Here is a 23,351-nt window from a genome sequence, read left to right as displayed (position 1 = left end):
TCTAAAACGTACTTACAAGTCAAATACTGTTATTTATTATTTTTATAAAAATGAAATTTTTAAACTTAAAGTTTATTGGATGAGTACTATGTGGATATTTAAAAAAAGTTATGAACTTTAAAGAATAAAATTATACTTTATAATTTAACCAATAAAATAAACATACTTTACAATTATAACAACTTATCTTTTATTTTTTGTTATTTGATTATTAATTTTTATCAAAAACAATATTTTTGTCTTTTTGATTATTAATAATTTTTATAAAAAAATAAAACTTTACATATGTGTAACACTTATGACATATATCCAACACAATAATGTTATCATAAATATTATACGAATAAGAAAACTAATAGAAATGAGTGCCGCAATGCAAAGTGCCGCATCACGCGGGCACCCTACTAGCCATGATAATAAATCAGATTTTTTTGATGGGCTAGCCGGGCATCCAAGACAACCCAACAAGACTCAACCACGTAGACACACACAACCAACCGCCTCACCCTTCATTATATACACACCCCCTTCGATTTCCCCCTTCGTTTCCACTCGACTGAAACATATCACTCAGATCCAAAACCCTAGCTCAAACCGCCGTTGAACCACTCAAAATATCTCATACCTCAACCAATTTCACTTCAAACAATCATCTCATCAATCACAACCATCACACAAACGATCAATCACACCGGTTTAAACTGTTCCAAAACCTAGGGTTTTATGGTTAGGGTTTAGGAACGAACGGAACGATGTGGAACAACTCCGGACCGGAGATGTGGAACAACAACGGAGCAATTGCTCCGCCTGGAACCAGCGGAGGACCGCCGCTGGCACCGCCGGGGACTGGAGGTGTTGGTGGCTCGATTCCGCCACCGCCGGCTGCTCAACCGTCGTACACTGTGTTGCCTTCTCCGGCTGAAGCGGAGGCGAGGTTGGAGGAGAAGGCGAGGAAGTGGATGCAGTTGAATTCGAAGCGGTATGGTGATAAACGGAAGTTTGGATTTGTTGAGACGCAGAAGGAAGATATGCCGCCGGAGCATGTCAGGAAGATTATCAAGTGAGTTTGTGATTTTTGACCTAACTTATCAGTAATATCTTCGCATGCTATAGTTTAAATTGTTCTGTGACTGTAGATTTTAGCTCATTGAGCTGGTTTTGATGTGTGTTAGTGTTTATTATCGGCTAAACAAGCTGATATGAATACAGGTGGTGTAGTTTTACCCAAGTATATTAGAGCAAGACTTTAGATGGACTTATATGTGGTTAAAGTTCTGTTTTTTGTAACTGCTGTATACTTTGCTCTAAATATGTTATTTCACAACTTATGTTATAGTTTTTATGTAGGTTTTGATTTAGGTGCATAAGTTCTAGTTCTCTTGTGTATGCATTCAGCCTTACCTTTATGTTTTACGTATATCAGTGTTTATCAGCACCAAAACAACCTGTAAGTAATACAGGTGCTGTATTTTACTTAGTTTATTAGGGAAAAACTATACATGGGTTTTGTGTGGTTAAATTTCTGTTTAAACGTGATTTTTAGCCTTTTGAAACGGTTACTTTGTTTTAAAATTGTTCCTCACACCTTATGCTATAGTTTTTATGTAGGTTCTGATTTTCTTGTTAGTTGTATATTTTTTTTTGTCTAAATTCAACCTAGCTTTGTTTTTTTCCCTGGAGAAGTTAACATTTATTTTCTTGCATCTCATCTTTGTGTAACTTAAATAACAGTAAATATATCATGATGTTAATGGAAGTATATATGTTATATGTACTTGTGGGTTGCTAGTATGTATGATCTAATTTTTTGAATTTTTTTTATACAGGGATCATGGTGATATGTCATCAAAGAAATACCGACATGATAAACGTGTATACCTAGGGGCTCTGAAGTTTGTTCCTCATGCAGTCTACAAGCTTCTAGAGAACATGCCCATGCCATGGGAACAGGTTCGTGATGTTAAGGTGCTATATCACATTACTGGAGCAATCACGTTCGTGAACGAGATTCCATGGGTTGTTGAACCAATATATTTAGCTCAGGTATGTCATTTTACATAAGCGTAATATCATAGTTTTATTTTTGTAATCGTTCTATTAAATTGGATTTTAATTAACTTACGCAGTGGGGGACCATGTGGATTATGATGAGAAGGGAGAAGAGGGATCGACGGCATTTCAAGAGAATGCGTTTCCCTCCTTTTGATGATGAAGAGCCTCCATTGGACTATGCTGACAATCTTCTTGATGTGGACCCGCTGGAACCAATCCAACTGGAGTTGGACGAGGAAGAAGATTCTGCTGTTTATACTTGGTTTTACGATCACAAGCCTCTTGTCAAAACCAAACTTATTAACGGACCAAGTTATCGTAAATGGCATCTTTCACTTCCTATAATGGCAACACTCCATCGATTAGCAGGACAGCTTCTTTCTGATCTTATTGATCGGAATTACTTCTATTTGTTTGATATGGAGTCGTTCTTTACTGCCAAAGCTCTTAATATGTGCATACCAGGTATGTTTTTGTTAATATGATAACTTTTTTATTGTTCGTTGAGCATCTTTTTAAGCTTTTTATTGTTTGCAGGTGGTCCAAAGTTTGAACCCTTGTATCGTGACATGGAGAAAGGCGATGAAGACTGGAACGAGTTCAATGATATCAACAAACTCATTATCCGTTCGCCTTTGAGGACCGAGTACAGAATTGCTTTCCCTCATCTATACAACAACAGACCGAGGAAAGTAAGGCTATGCGTATACCACACACCCATGGTTATGTACATAAAAACAGAAGATCCCGACTTGCCTGCATTTTATTACGATCCTTTGATACACCCAATAACATCTGCTAACAAAGATCGCCGTGATAAGAAAGCCCACGACGATGATGATGAAGATGACGATTTCTCTTTGCCAGATGGTGTGGAGCCTCTGCTTACTAGCACTCCTTTGTATACCGACACAACAGCTGCTGGTATTTCTTTGTTGTTTGCTCCACGACCCTTTAACATGAGATCTGGTCGTATGCGACGTGCTGAAGATATCCCTCTTGTGTCCGAGTGGTATAAGGAACACTGGTATGTTCTAATTTCGTTTGGAGTTTCATCATTTTATCTTCGCTTACATTCTTTATTCGGTTGTTGAGCTTTTTAACTCACTTTATTGTGAAAGAGTCGATTTTGGTAATCGGGTAAACTAAAAAAACTCGGCTCCAAAGGGAACATGCTGATTTGGTTGATATGTACTGGAGTCTTAATTTCAACTAGTGGATTGCCACCCGTGCCCCACAATGTGTTCGAAACGTAGATAAAAATAAACAAGTCGCAAGAGTTAATAAGCTGTTTGATGTTTTAGTTAAGGGGTTAAACATGTCAATAATAAAGCTGAGGGGCTAAACATGTCATTATTTAAGTTGAGGGGCTAAACATGTCATTAAAGTTGAGGGGCTAAATTTGGTTATTTTCAAAGTTGAGGGGCTAATGTTGTTTGATGGTATACATGATGATAATATAATGCATATAGTTTTTTATGTTCAGTTATCTCTATTGCTTACTTCTATTCTCTTTTATTTGTGCAGTCCTCCCTCGTATCCAGTTAAAGTTCGTGTTAGCTATCAGAAGTTACTAAAATGTTTTGTTTTGAACGAGCTACACCATAGACCACCGAAAGCTCAAAAGAAGAAGCACTTGTTCCGTTCTCTACAGGCTACGAAGTTTTTTCAGACCACCGAACTTGATTGGGCCGAAGCTGGTCTTCAAGTTTGTAAGCAGGGTTACAACATGCTCAACTTATTGATTCACCGAAAAAATCTTAACTACCTTCATCTTGACTATAACTTCAATCTAAAGCCTGTTAAGACACTCACTACCAAAGAGCGAAAGAAATCACGGTTTGGAAATGCGTTCCATCTTTGTCGTGAAATCCTGCGTTTGACAAAGCTTGTTGTCGATGCGAATATCCAGTTTCGTTTGGGGAATGTTGATGCATTCCAGTTGGCTGATGGTTTGCAGTACACGTTTTCACATGTTGGCCAGTTGACTGGTATGTATCGGTACAAGTACCGGCTCATGCGACAGATTCGCATGTGCAAAGATTTGAAGCATTTGATTTACTATCGGTTTAATACTGGGCCCGTTGGGAAGGGGCCCGGATGTGGGTTCTGGGCGCCTATGTGGCGGGTGTGGTTGTTTTTCCTTCGTGGTATTGTGCCCCTTCTGGAAAGGTGGTTGGGAAATTTACTTGCTCGCCAGTTCGAAGGACGACACTCTAAAGGGGTGGCCAAGACTGTTACAAAGCAACGTGTTGAAAGTCATTTCGATCTCGAACTCCGTGCTGCTGTAATGCATGATGTTCTTGACGCCATGCCAGGTCATAACCCTAATTTTTCACTTATTTCATCCTATGCAGTTAATGCGGTAAAAATCGGATATTGGTCAAGGACCGATATTTGAGATATAGGTTATCACGGTGTGGTATCGGTAATTTAATATCATGCAGAATTTATATATATAGCAATTTAACACTTACAATCCAGTATACTCTCGTACCATTAACAAGTTAACCTTTTGCAACTTGCAAAACATTTGTAGCAAGTAGGAAATGAATAACATTTAAAACACTAATAGCAGCAATAAGAAGAAAGATGAATGGTAGAACTAAGAAGAAAGGTACTGATATCGGGAAAATCGGTAAATGTACCGTTCAAATATCTGTCAAATACCGGTCAATATCGCGATAATATTGGTACGGTGGTACCAATATTCTGACCGATATTTTACATGGGGACTGATAACCGATATATCGGTGATATATCACTGATATTAACTGCATAGATTTCATGTATGGTTTGCATGTTGTATTTTTGCTATGTTTGTTTTTGAAAAAGTTGACAACTTTTATGCCTTCTAAACAACTTGTTTTTAATGAATTTTCAGAGGGAATAAAGCAAAACAAGGCAAGAACCATTTTACAGCATTTGAGTGAAGCGTGGCGTTGTTGGAAGGCAAATATCCCTTGGAAGGTACAAATCTTATGTATTTATTTACATTTATTATGTCTTTTAGTGTTTTTTCTTCATCTAACATTGATGTTTACAGGTCCCTGGTTTACCGGTTCCTATCGAGAACATGATTTTACGATATGTGAAGTCAAAAGCTGACTGGTGGACAAATGTTGCTCACTATAACCGTGAACGTATAAGGAGAGGTGCCACTGTCGATAAGACTGTTTGTAGAAAGAATTTGGGGAGGTTGACTCGTCTTTGGCTCAAGGCAGAACAGGTATACACATACATTCATACATATGTTTGCATACGCTTGTGTGCGTCGTATATATACTCATTGATCATTCTTCTTTTACAGGAACGCCAACACAACTACTTGAAAGACGGTCCATACGTGACCCCAGAAGAGGCTGTGGCTATTTACACAACCACAGTGCATTGGTTGGAATCTAGAAAGTTCTCACCAATACCATTCCCACCGTTGTCCTACAAGCATGACACAAAGCTTCTCATTCTTGCTCTCGAGAGGCTCAAGGAATCTTACAGTGTAGCTGTGAGGTTAAATCAACTTCAAAGAGAAGAATTGGGTTTGATTGAACAAGCTTACGACAATCCACACGAAGCATTGTCGAGGATAAAACGTCATCTTCTCACTCAACGTGCTTTTAAAGAAGTAAGTTCTTAACAAGACGTGTTCGAATCATTTGTTGCTTTGAATTTGACAAACTAAGCGGTTAGGGTGTGTACGATTCGGTTTTATGGTAAAACCGAAACCGTAATGTTCGGTTTTCGGTTTTAGCAACGGTTCGGTTTGGTTTTTGGGTCAAAATTCGTAATATTCAAAAATAAAAAGTAATCCAAAATTTAAGAATCGTTTATAGATGTCACATTTAAGATATTATATTTAAACTTTTTAATTAATATTCTTCACATAAATCTGACCTTCTAAATTTTATTTTTCTCCAAAGTTTTTATTAAAGACATTTTCTTTGAAGATCATTTGTAATTTAGGTATTAAATTTTGTTATTTCATGTAGGAAATTGACAAATCATCATTTCAATTATAAATAAACATGTTGAAGTTTTTATTATAAATATTTAAATAAAATTAATAATTTCTACTAGCATGGGTTAAACACTTGAACAACATAAATTTAAACATAAAAATATATGGATTGGGCCGACTATAGTAACATATCGGTTCGGTTCGTTTTTTTCGGTTGTTAAAAATGGTTATCTGAAAACCGAACCAAAATTTTCAGTTAATAAAATCCGAAAAACAAACCGTCGGTTTTTGTTTCGGTTCGGTTATTTCGGTTTTCTGCTGACCACTACTAAGCGGGGCATATTTTTGTAGGTTGGCATTGAGTTCATGGATTTATACAGCTATCTGATTCCAGTTTATGAGATCGAGCCCCTTGAGAAGATTACAGATGCGTATCTTGACCAGTATTTATGGTACGAAGGTGACAAACGCCATCTGTTTCCAAACTGGATTAAGCCTGCTGACTCGGAGCCACCACCGCTCTTGGTTTATAAATGGTGCCAAGGCATAAACAATTTGCAAGGTGTATGGGACACCGGTGATGGCCAGTGTGTGGTGATGCTTCAAACCAAGTTTGAAAAGTTCTTTGAGAAGATCGATCTGACAATGCTCAACAGGCTTCTACGATTGGTCCTTGACCATAATATTGCTGATTACGTTACAGCAAAGAACAATGTTGTGTTGTCGTACAAGGATATGAGTCACACGAACTCATACGGGCTGATACGTGGTCTTCAGTTTGCTTCTTTCGTGGTACAATACTATGGGCTGGTGTTGGATCTTTTGCTTCTTGGATTGACCCGTGCAAGTGAAATTGCGGGCCCGCCACAAATGCCTAACGAGTTCATTACTTTCTGGGACACTAAAGTTGAAACACGACATCCTATACGGTTGTACTCTCGGTACATCGATAAAGTGCATATCTTGTTTCGGTTCTCACATGAAGAGGCTCGTGATCTGATCCAGAGGTATCTCACTGAGCATCCTGATCCTAACAACGAAAATATGGTTGGTTACAATAATAAGAAGTGCTGGCCTAGAGATGCAAGAATGAGGCTGATGAAACATGACGGTAAACACTTTAAATTCTTTAAATAAATATTTGAATTACATAGATTTTTTCATCGTTGTTATCCAGGGCTTATTGTTTTGCATGTATTTTTGTAACAGTTAATCTTGGAAGAAGTGTTTTCTGGGACATGAAGAACCGGCTTCCTAGAAGCATCACGACTCTAGAGTGGGAAAATAGCTTTGTTTCGGTTTACAGCAAAGACAACCCGAATCTGCTATTTAGCATGTATGTTATATACCCTTTGTTTTTCACGAATGTTCAAAGGAGAAATTCTTATATTATAAGTATATAACTATATATATATGTTTAATGGTGTGCAGGTGTGGATTTGAGGTTCGAATATTGCCAAAAATAAGAATGACTCAAGAGGCATTCAGTAACACAAAAGATGGAATATGGAATTTGCAGAATGAACAGACGAAAGAGCGTACAGCAATTGCGTTTTTGAGAGTAGATGATGAACACATGAAAGTGTTCGAAAACCGTGTAAGGCAAATTCTTATGAGTTCAGGTTCTACAACGTTTACCAAAATTGTTAACAAGTGGAACACAGCTCTAATAGGTGCCAACTTCGTACTCTGTTTGATAATTTTCAATTATTTTCTATTTGAAAGCAAAGGCTTAACTCTTGGTTCGTTATTCTGCAGGTCTAATGACGTACTTCCGTGAAGCAACTGTGCATACACAGGAGCTTTTAGATCTGTTGGTCAAATGTGAAAACAAAATACAAACCCGTATCAAAATTGGATTGAATTCAAAAATGCCTAGCAGGTATGTTCTTGGTGACTGATTTCAAATACCATGCAGTATTGTCGTCTTTTTCTTTTTTAACATATGACATGCGATGAATTTCTGCCTATAGGTTTCCGCCTGTGATTTTTTACACACCCAAGGAGATCGGAGGGCTTGGTATGTTATCAATGGGTCACATATTGATTCCACAGAGTGATCTTCGGTACAGTCAGCAGACAGATGTTGGTGTAACACACTTTAGAAGTGGTATGAGTCATGAAGAAGACCAGTTGATTCCAAATCTGTATCGTTACATTCAGGTATATCATATATGATCTTCAAAATATTTAAATGATAACATTTTTATGTTGCGATTTGTTTCCTGACCGCTTTTTGTTTCCTTACCGCTTTTCTCTTTTCAACAGCCATGGGAGAGTGAGTTCATCGATTCACAGCGCGTTTGGGCTGAATACGCTCTCAAGAGGCAGGAAGCTCAGTCGCAAAACAGGCGTTTAACACTTGAAGATTTGGAAGTGAGTTTCGCTTTTGCATATATTAACATGTGTTAAAGATGCTTTAAGTTGATTAATTTCTTTTGAACTTTGTTATAGGACTCATGGGATCGTGGAATACCGAGAATCAATACTCTGTTCCAGAAGGATCGACACACACTTGCATACGACAAAGGGTGGAGAGTGAGAACTGATTTTAAGCAGTACCAAGTTCTCAAACAAAATCCATTTTGGTGGACCCACCAGAGACACGATGGTAAACTTTGGAACTTGAATAACTATCGAACTGATGTTATTCAAGCACTCGGTGGTGTTGAGGGTATTTTGGAGCATACACTCTTCAAGGGAACATAGTACGTTTCACTCACTTATTTGCTCTTCTTGTTAACTATGAATTTGTGCTCTCTTATTCATTTTTAATGTTGTTTTACAGTTTCCCAACATGGGAGGGTCTGTTTTGGGAGAAAGCTTCAGGTTTTGAAGAGTCAATGAAGTACAAGAAGCTGACTAACGCTCAGAGATCCGGGCTTAATCAAATCCCCAACCGTCGGTTCACACTTTGGTGGTCTCCAACCATTAACCGAGCGAACGTTTACGTCGGTTTCCAAGTCCAACTGGACTTGACCGGAATATTCATGCATGGAAAAATCCCGACCCTAAAGATCTCCCTGATTCAAATCTTCCGGGCCCATTTGTGGCAAAAGGTACATGAGAGTGTGGTGATGGATCTCTGTCAAGTGTTGGATCAGGAACTCGATGCGTTAGAAATCGAAACGGTGCAGAAGGAAACAATACATCCTAGAAAGAGTTACAAGATGAACAGTTCGTGTGCTGATATTCTCTTGTTTGCTGCACATAGATGGCCCATGTCGAAGCCTAGCCTTGTGGCCGAGTCAAAGGATGTCTTTGACCAGAAAGCTAGTAATAAGTACTGGATTGATGTCCAGTTGCGTTGGGGTGATTATGATTCTCATGATATCGAGCGTTATACCAGAGCCAAGTTTATGGACTACACCACTGATAACATGTCCATCTATCCATCACCAACAGGTACATCATTTGAATCATAACTTGTACTTAGGGGTCAGCGGAAAACCGAAATAACTGAACCGAAACAAAACCGACGGTTCGGTTTTCGGATTTTTAATAACCAAAAAACCGAACCGATAAGTTGGTAGAAATTATTGATTTTATTCTTGAAGGTTTAGCATTTATAATAAAAACATTAACATGTTTATTTATAATTGAAATGATTTATCTATTGCCTACAGGAGAACATTTTTTAATATAAAAATTTAAAAGATTTTCAAAGTATTATAAAAGAAAATGTCTTGATAAAAACTTCGGAGAAACATAAAAATAGATTAGAAGGTTAAATATATACTAACGTTGTTAAATGCACATTTGCAGGGGTGATGATCGGACTTGATCTTGCTTACAACTTGCATTCTGCTTTCGGTAACTGGTTCCCAGGGTCAAAGCCGCTACTTGCCCAGGCCATGAACAAGATTATGAAGGTATTGACTATTTGACTAATGTCTTCAGCTTAATATTTTGTATGTTTTTAAATTCTATTTCAGAGGACGTAATGATTTTTTTTTGCTCTGCAGTCAAATCCGGCTTTATATGTGCTGAGGGAGCGAATAAGGAAAGGGTTGCAGTTGTATTCTTCAGAGCCAACAGAACCGTATCTTTCATCTCAAAACTATGGAGAAATTTTCAGCAATCAGATTATCTGGTTTGTTGATGATACGAACGTCTACCGTGTCACCATTCATAAAACTTTTGAGGGAAATCTTACCACAAAGCCGATTAACGGTGCTATATTCATATTCAATCCTCGCACAGGACAGCTATTTCTGAAGGTTTGTTCTTCCTTAACATCAGTTTTTTTTTAAGTAGATGGGGCAAAATGGCGGTTAAATGCTAAAATTATTATTGGTTCAAAACGGGTCTCTTTGGGGCGACCAAAACAGATATTTTGCCTGAAAGTTTCTGAATTTTGTATATGTAATTATTTATTATTTATTATTATTATTATTATTATTATTATTATTATTATTATTATTATTATCTGATTAGAAGATCAACAATATTTCAGTAATTATCTATCTTTTGAATAATATGATTTATATATTGGAAATTCACATCGGATGACTTTTGGTTTGACCTTTTCTCCTTAAAAATAATTGTTTTTTAGTTTTTTCTGTTTGACCCATTCACAAGTGAAACGGGCAAGAATTACCACTTTTAGTTTTAGGTATACTTATTAATTACTGGTCTGGTTTACTGATATGATATATATATGTTACTTTCAGGTCATTCACACAAGTGTGTGGGCGGGTCAAAAGCGTCTTGGTCAACTTGCCAAGTGGAAAACAGCAGAAGAAGTGGCTGCTCTGGTTCGTTCCTTACCCGTTGAAGAACAACCCAAACAAATCATTGTGACACGTAAAGGAATGCTTGACCCGCTAGAAGTCCACTTACTCGATTTTCCCAACATTGTCATCAAGGGAAGTGAGTTACAACTCCCCTTCCAAGCCTGTTTGAAAATCGAGAAGTTTGGTGACTTGATTCTGAAAGCGTCTGAACCGCAAATGGTGCTGTTCAACATTTACGACGATTGGCTGAAAAGCATATCGTCGTACACCGCGTTCTCCAGGCTCATTTTGATTCTCCGTGCTTTACATGTCAACAACGAGAAAGCGAAAATGTTGCTCAAGCCCGATAAGACAATCGTCACCGAACCCCATCATATTTGGCCCTCACTTACCGATGATCAATGGGTGAAGGTAAACTTCCTTAACTTAAGCAAATATACAAAACTTATATTTATTTATTTATTTTTGACCCAAAACTTGAAGCTAATGTTTATTTTTTTTGCAGGTGGAAGTTGCATTAAGAGATCTCATATTGTCGGACTATGCGAAGAAGAATAACGTTAACACTTCTGCACTCACGCAATCTGAAATACGAGATATTATTCTTGGTGCCGAAATTACTCCACCTTCACAGCAGCGGCAACAAATCGCTGAAATCGAAAAACAGGTATTTACTGACGCTGACGAACCGTTTTTTATAAGAATATTTTAAATATATTTGTGTATTTGACTATTTGGGTTGTTGCTTATGTGGCATATTTGGTTTGGATTTTGTAGGCGAAAGAAGCTAGCCAGTTGACAGCTGTCACAACCAAAACAACAAACGTTCATGGAGACGAGCTTATTGTCACCACCACAAGTCCTTACGAACAAGCCGCATTTGGTTCCAAGACTGATTGGCGTGTGCGAGCAATATCAGCTACAAATCTCTATCTCCGTGTGAATCATATTTATGTCAACTCAGAGGACATAAAGGTAATTTTACTCCCCCTTTTTTTCCTAAGCTTACTAAAGTATCGAAGTGTTGTATATTTGATAACTTAACTTGAAATTCTGCTGCAGGAGACGGGATACACATACATCATGCCGAAGAACGTCTTGAAGAAATTCATATGCATTGCAGACTTGCGAACCCAAATTTGCGGGTACTTGTACGGTATGAGTCCACCCGACAATCCTCAAGTGAAAGAAATCCGCTGCATTGCCATGCCACCGCAATGGGGTACACATCAGCAAGTCCATCTCCCGTCGGCTCTCCCCGAACACGACTTCCTTAACGATCTCGAACCGTTGGGATGGATGCACACGCAACCAAACGAGCTTCCTCAACTATCTCCACAGGTTTGTTACTCATTATTCATAACTAGGGGTGTCAATCATGTCGGGTTGGTGGGTTGAAATGTTCAACCCGAACCCGGCCCATATTATTATTCGGGTCAAAGATTTCAACTCTTAACCTGCACACATAAATGCAGGTCAATCCGAACCGCACACATAAATGTGGTTTAACCCGTATTTTTAAACGAGCCATATAAGTTGATTTATATGCAAATTGTTGGTATTAAGCGGGATATCGATAACATGTTTAATGTTGAGCATGGGTGATAAGTAAAAATTATGTGGCAAAACTAAAATTATTATGACTGACCATGTAAAAATAGAAACGGAAAAAACAAAAACAAAAATATGTAAGTTTTTTTTTTTCTAAATAGTTAAATGGGTTAACAGGCCAACCCGAACCCAGCCTGTTTTTAATACGGGTTGGCGAGTCGTGTCAAGAATTGCCGCCCCTATTATCACGACGAAGGTTGGTATGGTGATTTAACTGAATGGATTGTTTTTTTTGGCAGGATCTTACGTTTCATGCTCGGATTTTGGAGAATAACAAGCAATGGGACGGGGAGAAATCTATCATTTTAACTTGTAGTTTCACTCCGGGTTCGTGCTCGTTGACCGCGTACAAGCTTACACCAACTGGTTACGAGTGGGGTCGTGCGAATAAGGATTCTGGAAGCAACCCCCACGGGTATCTTCCAACTCATTACGAGAAGGTTCAGATGCTTCTAAGTGACCGATTCCTCGGTTTCTACATGGTAAGAAAAGTTTACACTTGTGTCCGTTTTTTTTTACTTTTCTAGCATCTTGGTCAGTAACTAAATGTTACGCTGTTGACTTTTGACTTTGATTTAGGTTCCTGATAACGGTCCATGGAACTACAATTTCATGGGAGTGAAGCATACGGTTAGTATGAAATACGGAGTGAAGCTCGGGACTCCACGGGAGTATTATCATGAAGACCACAGACCGACGCATTTCTTGGAATTTAGCAATCTGGAAGAGGCTGACGTGGCAGAAGGTGATCGCGAGGATACATTTTCTTAAATGGAAGATTATGTGCCTCGAAAACAAGATACTTGTAAGCTGGAGCTGTTATGTTAAGCTTGTTATTATAATGCCGGTGTAGATACGTATTTTGTTTATCGAATTGCGATAGGGCATGTAATCCGCTCTTTTCCTTCTGCACAATAGTCGTGTAAACGTGCAACGTTTTTGTATGGAATTCATTTAATGTATCCCAAGCTGGTGAGACATTTATATTAACATGATGTATTTATCTTCTCTTTGAACATTTAGAAATGGGTGAGAATTTATTTACTTGAAAGAGTTTATCTTAGTTCCTCTTCAAACAACCAAACATGTCATTATTAATTCATATAATTTTTATAAAGTCGTCCTCTGTAAAGTAGCTGTTACCAATTGGTTGAAATTGAACGTGTTGTTAAGTTGGGGTGTAAAGAAGCCCAGAGCTTGAGAGCTACTCGTGATTGGCTCGGTTAAAAGCTCGAACTAGTCATTAAGGCCTGAGTCCGATCTCTAGCATGAAACATAGCTCATGTAGTTATCGAGCAAGGCTCGTATAGCGCTAGCGAGCCTAAACTAACATTGGTGAGCAGTCTTAGCGAACTCAAATAAGTAGGCTTGAGCTTCATTAAAACACGGTGAGTCGGGCTTGGGCTTGGCCGGACTCATTTACACCCCTAGTCTTTACACTTATACCGACTCACTATCGCTATTTAGACCATGGAGGTGTCATAACATCATGTACCATAGGCTCGATGTTGGATCCAAAAACTTCTAGATAGTTGTTTTTCGAATTTGCTTAACATCATTCATGAATCTCCATAATTATATCTTCATGTCACCTCCAGCATTTTGATTGGGGCTATACTCTTCTTGTCATCTTCTTTATCAACATGTAATATCCTTGATAACAAATATACATACCCACATGTGCTGCGGTAGAAGTGTCACGCTAGATATGTCAACTCGATATAAAATAACAAATATTATTAACGAGTTGCTGTTATATAATCTCGTTAATAACAAATATAACCCTCATGTGCTAAGATAGAAGTGTCACGCTAGATATGTTAACTCAATATAGAAGTGAATTCGAGTGCAAAACTATCATGTAGTTGGATTGTACAAGTTTGAGGGTTTTTATTTATGTTTTCAATAATCATCTTCTCGTTTTTATAGATTGCAATTGTTTGGAAGAAACAAATTACTCATTTACGAGGGTATACATATCACATGGTGGAAGATGCAAATGCGGTCATGTTAACTTTTGGTTCATTGGTTTTGCATTAGAACCAAAGGTAAATATGACCACATCTGCATCTTCCACGTGTTATTTATATACTATCGTAAACAATTAATTTTCTTCACCCAAACAACCAAAATCTAGATGAACCAATTCTTGAAAGATAATCATTTAAAACATGATTTGAAAAACTTAACTTGGAAGGTTCAACTACATAATAATTTTGAACTCATGGAAATAGATAAGAGAGTCACAATCCAAAAAGTTGGAGTCAATATAATTTATATGCGTATAAAAAGTTACAGATTAGCTTGATTACTAGAGAGTGGGAAAAATATCTGATCAACTCATCATCATACTCAGTAAATCCCACCATTAGCAAAACTAAGGTAAGATCTGAGGAGGGTAAGATGTAGACAACCTTACCTCTACCCCGTAGAAACAGAGAGTGAGACCCCCGACTCAATATCTAATCAGCAGTAACTAACTCATGTTATTCAATCCCTTTAATTCACGAAATAAGAAAATTGACACACTGAGGAATTATTAGATAAAATTTCTAAGAGACAATAATTAGTCACCCTGATCAATCTTGATTAACCAATAATTTTTTTTACAATCTTTGGATTTGTGGAAGATGATTACAAGAATAAAATTTGAAGAAAAGAATTATAAAGAGTTTGAAAAACATGATTTATTTAGTTGCTGCTGATAACATGCAATTTTTTATACGCATATAAAATTTATGTTTCAGTTTCTTCTCCGTTGAAGATTACCTCCGTTGAACCATAAACTAGTTTAATTCATGAATAAAGGTTTAAAGATGTCATCAATATATATACAAATAAAATAGCTACGAGTTCGTTTAATTTAAAATTTAAGAATTTAAAAACAAAAACTAAAAACTAGCTATAAACCGGGAGGACATCTAATTTATAGATGATAGAATCTTAACGATGTGGGACCATTCATGTGTTTATAGAGTTAAAAAGAGTAAATTTTCATTTCAGTCTACGAGGTTAGGTTTGACTAAAATTATTTCAAATAGTTTTTTTCTTGCTATTTTAGTTCCTGACTTTTGTTATTTTTTGCCATTTTCATCGACCATCACCACCACCTCCCACCACCCATCCCATCACAATCTTCTATCATCGCCACAACCTGCCTTTCCTCCCTGCACCGTCACCACCCATCCACACAACCACCATAACCACCTAACATTTCCACCAACACCAGCCACTTTTCCGCAACCCATGTCATCAACCAACACCACCGCCATCATCGTAAAATCAACAACCACCGCCATTATCTTCACCGTAAACCGGCACAACACCATCCCCATACCATCACACCTGAAAAAAAAAAGAAAAATGTAGTTTGACCAAAATTCACCTAAGTTAACTAAATTTTTTGAATGGAGTTAATGGGTTTGATGAAAATGACAAAAAAATGACAAAAGTCAGGGACTAAAACGGCAGAAAACAAAACTATTTAGACTAAAATGGCAAGAAAGAAACTATTTGGACTAAAGTAGCAATTTTGGTTAAACCTCAGGGACTAAAATGACATTTTACTCGGGTTAAAACACAAAACTTGTATATATCTATAAATGTATACAGTATGTGTATATAATTTATAACAAATATGATATATAAATAAAAAACAATCATACACACTCATATAATAAACAATGTTATAACTTATAATATGATAAAAACTTTTTAAAATTTTAGTTATGTCCATTTTGGTTATTTTATACATTTTATTAAAAGTTCGAGCTACCCTGCCAAACACTAAAGATATCTAAAAAGTTACAGCTACCAGCTTCCAATTACAGCTACCAGCTTTCAACCACCAGCCATCAGCTACTTTTACCAAACATACCCACAATCAATTAAAGCGAAATTTAAATCTAGAGTGAGAGAGACATTTTTTTTTATAATCAACTCATTAACCTCTCTAATTACAAAATACACGTCTAAGTATGCTAAGATCAATAACAATAACTATAGCCCGTAACGTCTAAGTATGCTAAGATCAATAACAACAATAACTATAGCCCGTAAAATCTCACCACTAGTAATGTTAATAGTAGTTCTAAAAAGAGTGGCATGTAACCAAACCATGCCCTCTATCCTAATGGATAGATATGCTGTCACACCCCAACTGATGGAGGAAACATCGGGGCGTGACACTGAGCGAAACAGATTGTTCAAGAGAATCCATAACAACTATTTATGACAATATGTTTAACGTTAAAGTCCCACACCCATAACACATAGAGTGAAAACAATTATTACAGACAGTGTTTCTCAAAAACAAGTAAACTGTTCCGACAACTTAGATTTCTTATTTGGTGGGTTTCTAGACCTCCTACTCGATTCATCAAACAAGCGAGCTTGGCATCCTATCAACCTTTCACATACGTTAAAATAAATTCAATACATATAATGTAAAGGTGAGTACACAAGTTTGATAGCATATAGTATAGCGAAAGCGTTTACGCATAACCAACATGTAACACGTAGAAATGTGAATCAAGTAAGCTATCGACAATGACATATGCAACCGACATGACTGCGAGTGTAGAATGCGCAACACATTATCACCACTGTGACCATGTGAAGTAAAATCCTTAACAACCCCTGTCCACGACAGGTGCTGAGTCCAAACTATAGTACTATTGTTGCTAAGGTGTCAGGCAACAATCACTGTGTAAACATAACATACAAGCATTCATCGAGTCACGTATAACATGCGAGAGCGGTTAGCGTTAAAAAGTGTTTGCGTTGTGTGTTGATGTGATTTGATAGAGAACGTATGTAACACCCAAAAGTGCGTTAAGCGAAAAAGAGTTCGAGTATACTCACAATACTAGTAGCTGATAAACACCTACTATATTGGATTGAATGGAGCGCATTGGAGATTAGCCTGAGCATAGAACAGTAGCGTAAGCGTTGAATAGCGTGTAAACAGTGCTTCAGATGAGATAAGTGTCGGATGGTGAGTCAAACGGATGGTCATCCGGGCGGATGACCATTCAAATGGTTGCTCATTCGAATGAGTGAGTGTTTTTGTAAATCGTTTCAAAACTTTTGAAGTTTTCGTTGTAGTATAAATCAAGTCATTCGATCGGATGGCTATTCGAGTAAAAATTTGGTAGTATGGAGTTTTGGTCAAATCGTTTAAGTATTGAAAGTTATAAAGGGCAAGTCACCTGGTCGAATAGTCATTTGATCGGATGGTCATCCGATCAGATGTCTATTCGATCGGCGATCTGATGTTTTGAAAATTTCACAAAGTTTTCTAAGTTAAAAGTTTTGAGTTTTGACGGAGACGGCATGACGACGTATAAAACAACGGACACACACCACGGCCCAACTCAGTCGATCAGATGGGAATCACCCCATTCGATCAGACTAACTTTCCTTGATGGAGTTTCATGTTCAACCCGTAAGTCGGGCATCTCTTCGGTGGAAATCCGTTCTCTGACCGGTTCTCGACTAGAGAATGAGTAGAGAACCTGAATGAGTCTAGATTAATTGGTTCTGAGTGAAAAGTGAAGAAATGTTTGAAGAAAAGTGTGAAAATGTCTTCCAACTGTTTTAATCCTGTGGAGATCGTGTAAATTAGTGTGGAAATCCTTTAGATCTGGACAAATCTTGATGAGATGATGTCACACTACAGTTTTCATAAGAAACCGAGAAGACGTCACCTTAAAGAAGTCCAAATCAGGTGATTTCATGGTGGAAATCAGTGGTTTTGATGGAGAAGGTGATGAGAAAGTGTGTAGTGATGATGGAAGTACAAGATTTAGGAAGAATTACTTACGAAATAGCCTTGGATCGAGTGAAAAGTGCATGAGAATGAGTTGGGAGCGAGTTGGGTTGGATAGAGCTGTCACATCAGTAAACAGTGATGTGACAGGCGAGTATTTATAGTGTGTGTGTGTGAGAGAGAGAGGCGGTGCAAGTGCGTGGGTCGGATAGCCAGTCGATCGGATGGCCATCCGATCGGATGGCCATCCGATCGGATGGTCATCCGGACAGATGACATTCGATCGAATGGTCATTCGATCAGATGGTTTGTGCGAGTTGGTTTTCCGACTTTCGTCTCATGCGTTAAGCGTTGCGTTGCGTTTAAGCGAGTTGCTAGTGAGCGTTGCAATGACATAACCACATAACATTAACAAGTAATCACACAATTAACATACATAACACATAAGTTGCATAAAAGTAAATCTGCATTTCGAGTCTGCGATGAGATTGCGATGTGATAGCGTTGAGCGTTTACTATAAAATGCGATGTAATATGCGATAGAATACGTTAGATAGTATGCGTTATAACTGCGTTAAATGCGATAACTGCGTTTTTGAATAAGCGTTGTGAATGCGTTGTAAAACATAGTTTAAAATATCGTTTAGACCCTTTGCGATAATCGAAATCTCTAGAGTACAAGATAATTAAGTATGAAATGACGGATACAAGTAATGACCCGAAAAGTCGGGTTGTTACATATGCTGCTCCAAGTAAGACTCTCACCTTGTTGGTATGTAGGCTACAATCAATTGCTGACAAATAACTATCCAACAAATCATTAGTTAAGATCAAATGCTAACAAATAACTATCCAACAAATCATTGGTTAATATCTTATTAATAACGAATTTATGTTAAATATGATTACAAAGACATTAGCGATGACAGTAGTCTAATGTATCAAGTAAAATATTATATACATCTCCATGTATTTCTATTTTTTATATTTAATTGAGACATAATCTGCATCAAACATGCAGTTTATAACTAAATGGGTCCAAACTATCTTATCTATAGTAAACGATAAAAACTTAGTCCTTAAAAGTAAGTTTATAAGTAAATGAGTCGAAATTATCTTATCTATAGTAAACGAAAGAAATAACTTAGTTCCCAAAAGTATATATTGTATTCAATTGTATTAAATAAAAGAGGCATAACAATGAACAATCACCTCTTTTAAGTATGATTTCAATGAACCATTTTCCAGTGTTTTCAGACCCGAGTCGGACCGGGAACCGGAGTTGAAGCGCCAACCCGGTGGTTGGATCGGGAAACCGGCCGGTCGGACCGGTTTTTGGAAGGGTTGGACCGGTTTTTTATATATTTTTTCCAGATTTGACCCTATTAATTTTTTTATAATATTTACGATCATTCCGGTTCTTACGTCCGGTCCGACCGATCGGTCCATTAAACCGGTAAGAAGACCGGTTTGACGTCCGGTCCGGTTCTGAAAACATTACCATTTTCTAAAAGTAGATTGGTATATTAAACGGACAAAGAAAAAACCTATATTAATCAAATAATCATATTTATAGCTATATACATTATATTATATTCATACGAATTCAATCATTTTACATTTGTGGAAAAATTAACTATATTCATCGCCTTTATTGATGAAGACATTATACACATTACAAAGTGCATAGATTTTTTAATATATTTTTACACCTAAATACGCTACTTAACCTTGCTCTTACAAGAATTTGAACTCCTATCATTATTTTTGGCAAACACCATAACACTAGACCAATATGCATAGATGATTAGAAATAGAAATATACATAACTAAAGAATATTTTCTTTAGAAGGGTGATCTTCGTTATCTTCACAATTGCATACTTTGGTGTTGGTCTTGTGTTGGTAAATCAGAGTTTAAATGCAACAATAAACACACGAGATTTGTGAGAACAACTCACGACTCTTTTAATATTAATCAAACACAAAACACTGAACAAAGAATTACAATATTCCTACACCTATATTTATACTAAAACTATCCTTGCTAAACAAGTTAACCCAATTAAACTCAAACTCTAAAACCAATTATCCTAAACCAAGACTAACTCAAATACTTCATAAATCAATGAATAAAATAACTAGATACCTATTTAAATTCAAACTACTAATTATCTCTAACTATTTAACTAATCTTTCATATATCAAGATTAGTTCTTCATTCACCCCCTTAATCTTGATATGGAAACGTTATTCTTCAAAATAGTGACGGGTCGTATTCTTCAGCCAAGTTTGCTACTTCTTCCTTTGACTCCTTCTTAGGACACTCACTTGCATAATGTCCATACTCATTGCAATTGAAACATCTTATTTTACTTTTGTCCCAGTTTCCTCCAGACCGGCCACCTCGACCTCTTCCATTACCGCGACCTCTTCCACGGTTACTTTGATTTAACGAGCCCCTTCCACAACATTTACAAACGACCTCATCTTTCTTGACCTCCTCTTTCTTTGAACCCTCTTCTCCATCAGATTTAGTTAATAATAAATTGCTTTCATTATCATTTGCTCTCTCGTTTTGTATTCTAATGCGTTCCTCATAGGCTTTCAACCTGCCTATCGCTTCTTCGAATGGCATGGTCTCGATATCCGAATACTGCTCAATGGAGGCAACAATCTGAAGATACTTATTTGGTACCGAATCCAACAACTTTCGAACGATTACTTCATCTTCAAGACTCGACCCAAGATTACTAAACTTTGAGACAAACCCACTTAACTTACCAGCGAATTCTTCAATCGTGTCTGTCTCCTTCATGCGAAGTTGCTCGAGTTCTCTCTTTAAAGTAGCTAGTCGAGCCTTTTGAACCCTGTCAGCACCAAGAAATCTTACTCGTAAAGCCTCCCATATGTCCTTCGTTTGCCGATTCTTAGCAACTTGAAGAAGTATATCATCCGGTAGTGCTTGAAGGAGAACTGCCCTAGCAACTTTGTTTTTCTTCTCGTCCACAGCACCACCTGTCACCGGATCAATCACCTCCCATAATCCTTGAGCATCTAATACTGACTCCATTAAAATAGTCCAAGTATTGTAATTCTTTGATGTCAATCGAGGAACCTGAAACGAGGTATTGTTGTTATCTTGTACCTGAACAATCCCTGTATTAACTGGCTGTTCTCCTGCCATCTTTCAACTCTAGTTACTTCGATCCGAAGAACTGCAAGTTCTTTTCGAAAAACTGATCACAACTCACACCGGTTGCGATTGAATCTGAGTTAGTAGCGGGTTTCTATAAACGTAGAAACTCTGACCAACTTGTCTTTGACTGATCTTGACGGATCCGATCACACCTTGACCGAATTACAAGATTTTACACCTTCTTATTACGCGCACGGATCTTGTCGGATTCGAACACACCTTTATCGAATTACAAGATTTTCGCCTCTTCTTATCATGTGAACGGAGTGATTAACTGCTTCGGTTTCGACGAGATTAGTTGTTTCCTCGCAACATCTAACGGTCTCGCCTTCTTTTACTTATCCGGATCGGAATTCGCTCGGTTCCGATTCTTCTTCACGGGTTCGGTCTTCGTTTAATTTGTTCTTCCACCGTTCTCGTTCTGCAAATCTCTTTCCACGGGTCTACGTTACTTGCTGCTGTCGATCACAAAAAAACAATCTGCCGTTTTTTTTTGTTGGATAATCAAACTTTTGACGGTTGTGTTGCTTTTTCTTTTTCCTCACAACTTATTGCAATACAAAGATCCTGTGTTCATACACGTGCACAACACAACATCCACCACCAAAATATTTATTTTGCTTCAAATATAATTCACATGCAAAATTACTTTATGACCAGTCAAATTATAATCACAGCGAACGCATGCAAACAACCAGCTATTGTGTTTTTTTTCCCTTCGATCAACTTTCCTTTCACGTCTTCTTTCTTCTTGAATTTCTTTTCAATTGATCGATTTCTTGTTGGTAAATCAGAGTTTAAACGCAGCAATAAACACACGAGATTTGTGAGAACAACTCACGACTCTTTTAATATTAATCAAACGAAACACTGAACCAAGAATTACAATATTCCTACACCTATATTTATACTAAAACTATCCTTGCTAAACAAGTTAACCCAATTAAACTCAAACTCTAAAACCAATTATCCTAAACCAAGACTAACTCAAATACTTAATAAATCAATGAATAAAATAACTAGATACCTATTTAAATTCAAATTACTAATTATCTCTAACTATTTAAATAATCTTTCATATATCAAGATTAATTCTTCATATTGGTGCTAGAAGCAAGCTTGAGATGGGGTGTCTTGTTCTATTTTGGAGACCACAAACAGAATCCAAATTCTTGGCATTTTTCATGTGACCCTCCCCCTCTATCTGAGCTTGGGACTGATAACGATAAACTAAAAAGTTTATTGTTGGTGGAGTTAAAATGTATTTTTTTAAGTATATTGTAGGCCAAGTATATGAGTTGCTATCTTAGGAATTAAAGGTATTTGGAGTTGTGGTAAGCACAATTAAAATTTAAAATACCAAGTTTGTAAAAGAGTGGTACCTTTAGCCGCATCCATAAACATGTTTTCTCGTCTATGTTGAAATTTGAAATCATTTTGGCCTATTTTCCAGCTGATTTCCACAAATCAAATACCAATTTTCTCCAATTCTTTATACATGTAAAAACTATATGTTTATGTTTCTTCTGCATCGAGTATCACATTTGTTTTGGTTTACTTGATCCTAATTTCTTAAGTTGAAAACATGATCTTCCCACTTCTCTCAATATTCAAATCCAACTTTTTCTATTGTGTATCTCAGTCTTTAATTCCATCCATTCTCGGTTTTCTTTTCATATACTTACTACTATAACGGCGGGTAAAAATCATAATTAAGTGTTTGAGAGAATCGTTCTTCGCAATTAATTGGTTATGAATTTTTTTAAGAGAATATCAGTTCAAAATTATTATGTAGCTGGATCATATAAGTTTAAGGTTTTTTTATTTATGTTTTTTAATAATCATCTTCATGTACTGGTTTTGTAGATTGTAGTTGTTTGGGTGAAGCAAATTACTGATCGAGGGTACAACATCACATGGCGGAAGATGCAAATGCAGTCATATTAACTTTTGGTTCATAACGGTTTTGCATTAGAAGCAAAAGTAAATATGACCACATTCGCATCTTCCACCACGTGTAACTGAG

The 23,351-nt window shown here is 37.1% G+C and overlaps 2 protein-coding genes across 2 annotated transcripts; one reads left to right on the top strand and one right to left on the bottom strand.

Moving 5' to 3' along the window:
- Positions 1-752: 752 nt before the first annotated feature.
- LOC110935725 (pre-mRNA-processing-splicing factor 8A) lies at positions 753-13,401 on the top strand. The gene is made up of 24 exons (XM_022178077.1): positions 753-1,060; positions 1,827-2,043; positions 2,127-2,517; positions 2,590-3,079; positions 3,580-4,370; positions 4,937-5,022; positions 5,099-5,281; positions 5,363-5,677; positions 6,362-7,121; positions 7,220-7,346; positions 7,442-7,683; positions 7,769-7,892; positions 7,984-8,173; positions 8,279-8,386; positions 8,465-8,718; positions 8,799-9,415; positions 9,776-9,882; positions 9,976-10,230; positions 10,684-11,157; positions 11,252-11,413; positions 11,524-11,721; positions 11,809-12,087; positions 12,597-12,839; positions 12,937-13,401. Exons 1-24 carry the CDS (start codon positions 753-755, stop codon positions 13,126-13,128), a joined length of 7,113 nt encoding a protein of 2,370 aa, XP_022033769.1. The 3' UTR covers positions 13,129-13,401.
- A 6,982-nt stretch (positions 13,402-20,383) lies between these two features.
- Positions 20,384-21,313, bottom strand: LOC110932893. The gene has a single exon (XM_022176145.2). It carries the CDS (start codon positions 21,311-21,313, stop codon positions 20,384-20,386), a length of 930 nt encoding a protein of 309 aa, XP_022031837.2.
- Positions 21,314-23,351: the final 2,038 nt, after the last annotated feature.

The sequence above is a fragment of the Helianthus annuus genome, chromosome 4 (genome assembly GCF_002127325.2).
Source record: "Helianthus annuus cultivar XRQ/B chromosome 4, HanXRQr2.0-SUNRISE, whole genome shotgun sequence".
NCBI classification, from domain to species: domain Eukaryota; kingdom Viridiplantae; phylum Streptophyta; class Magnoliopsida; order Asterales; family Asteraceae; genus Helianthus; species Helianthus annuus.
Note: the sequence above shows the minus strand (reverse complement) of the source record. Positions and strands in the feature narration are given on the sequence as shown.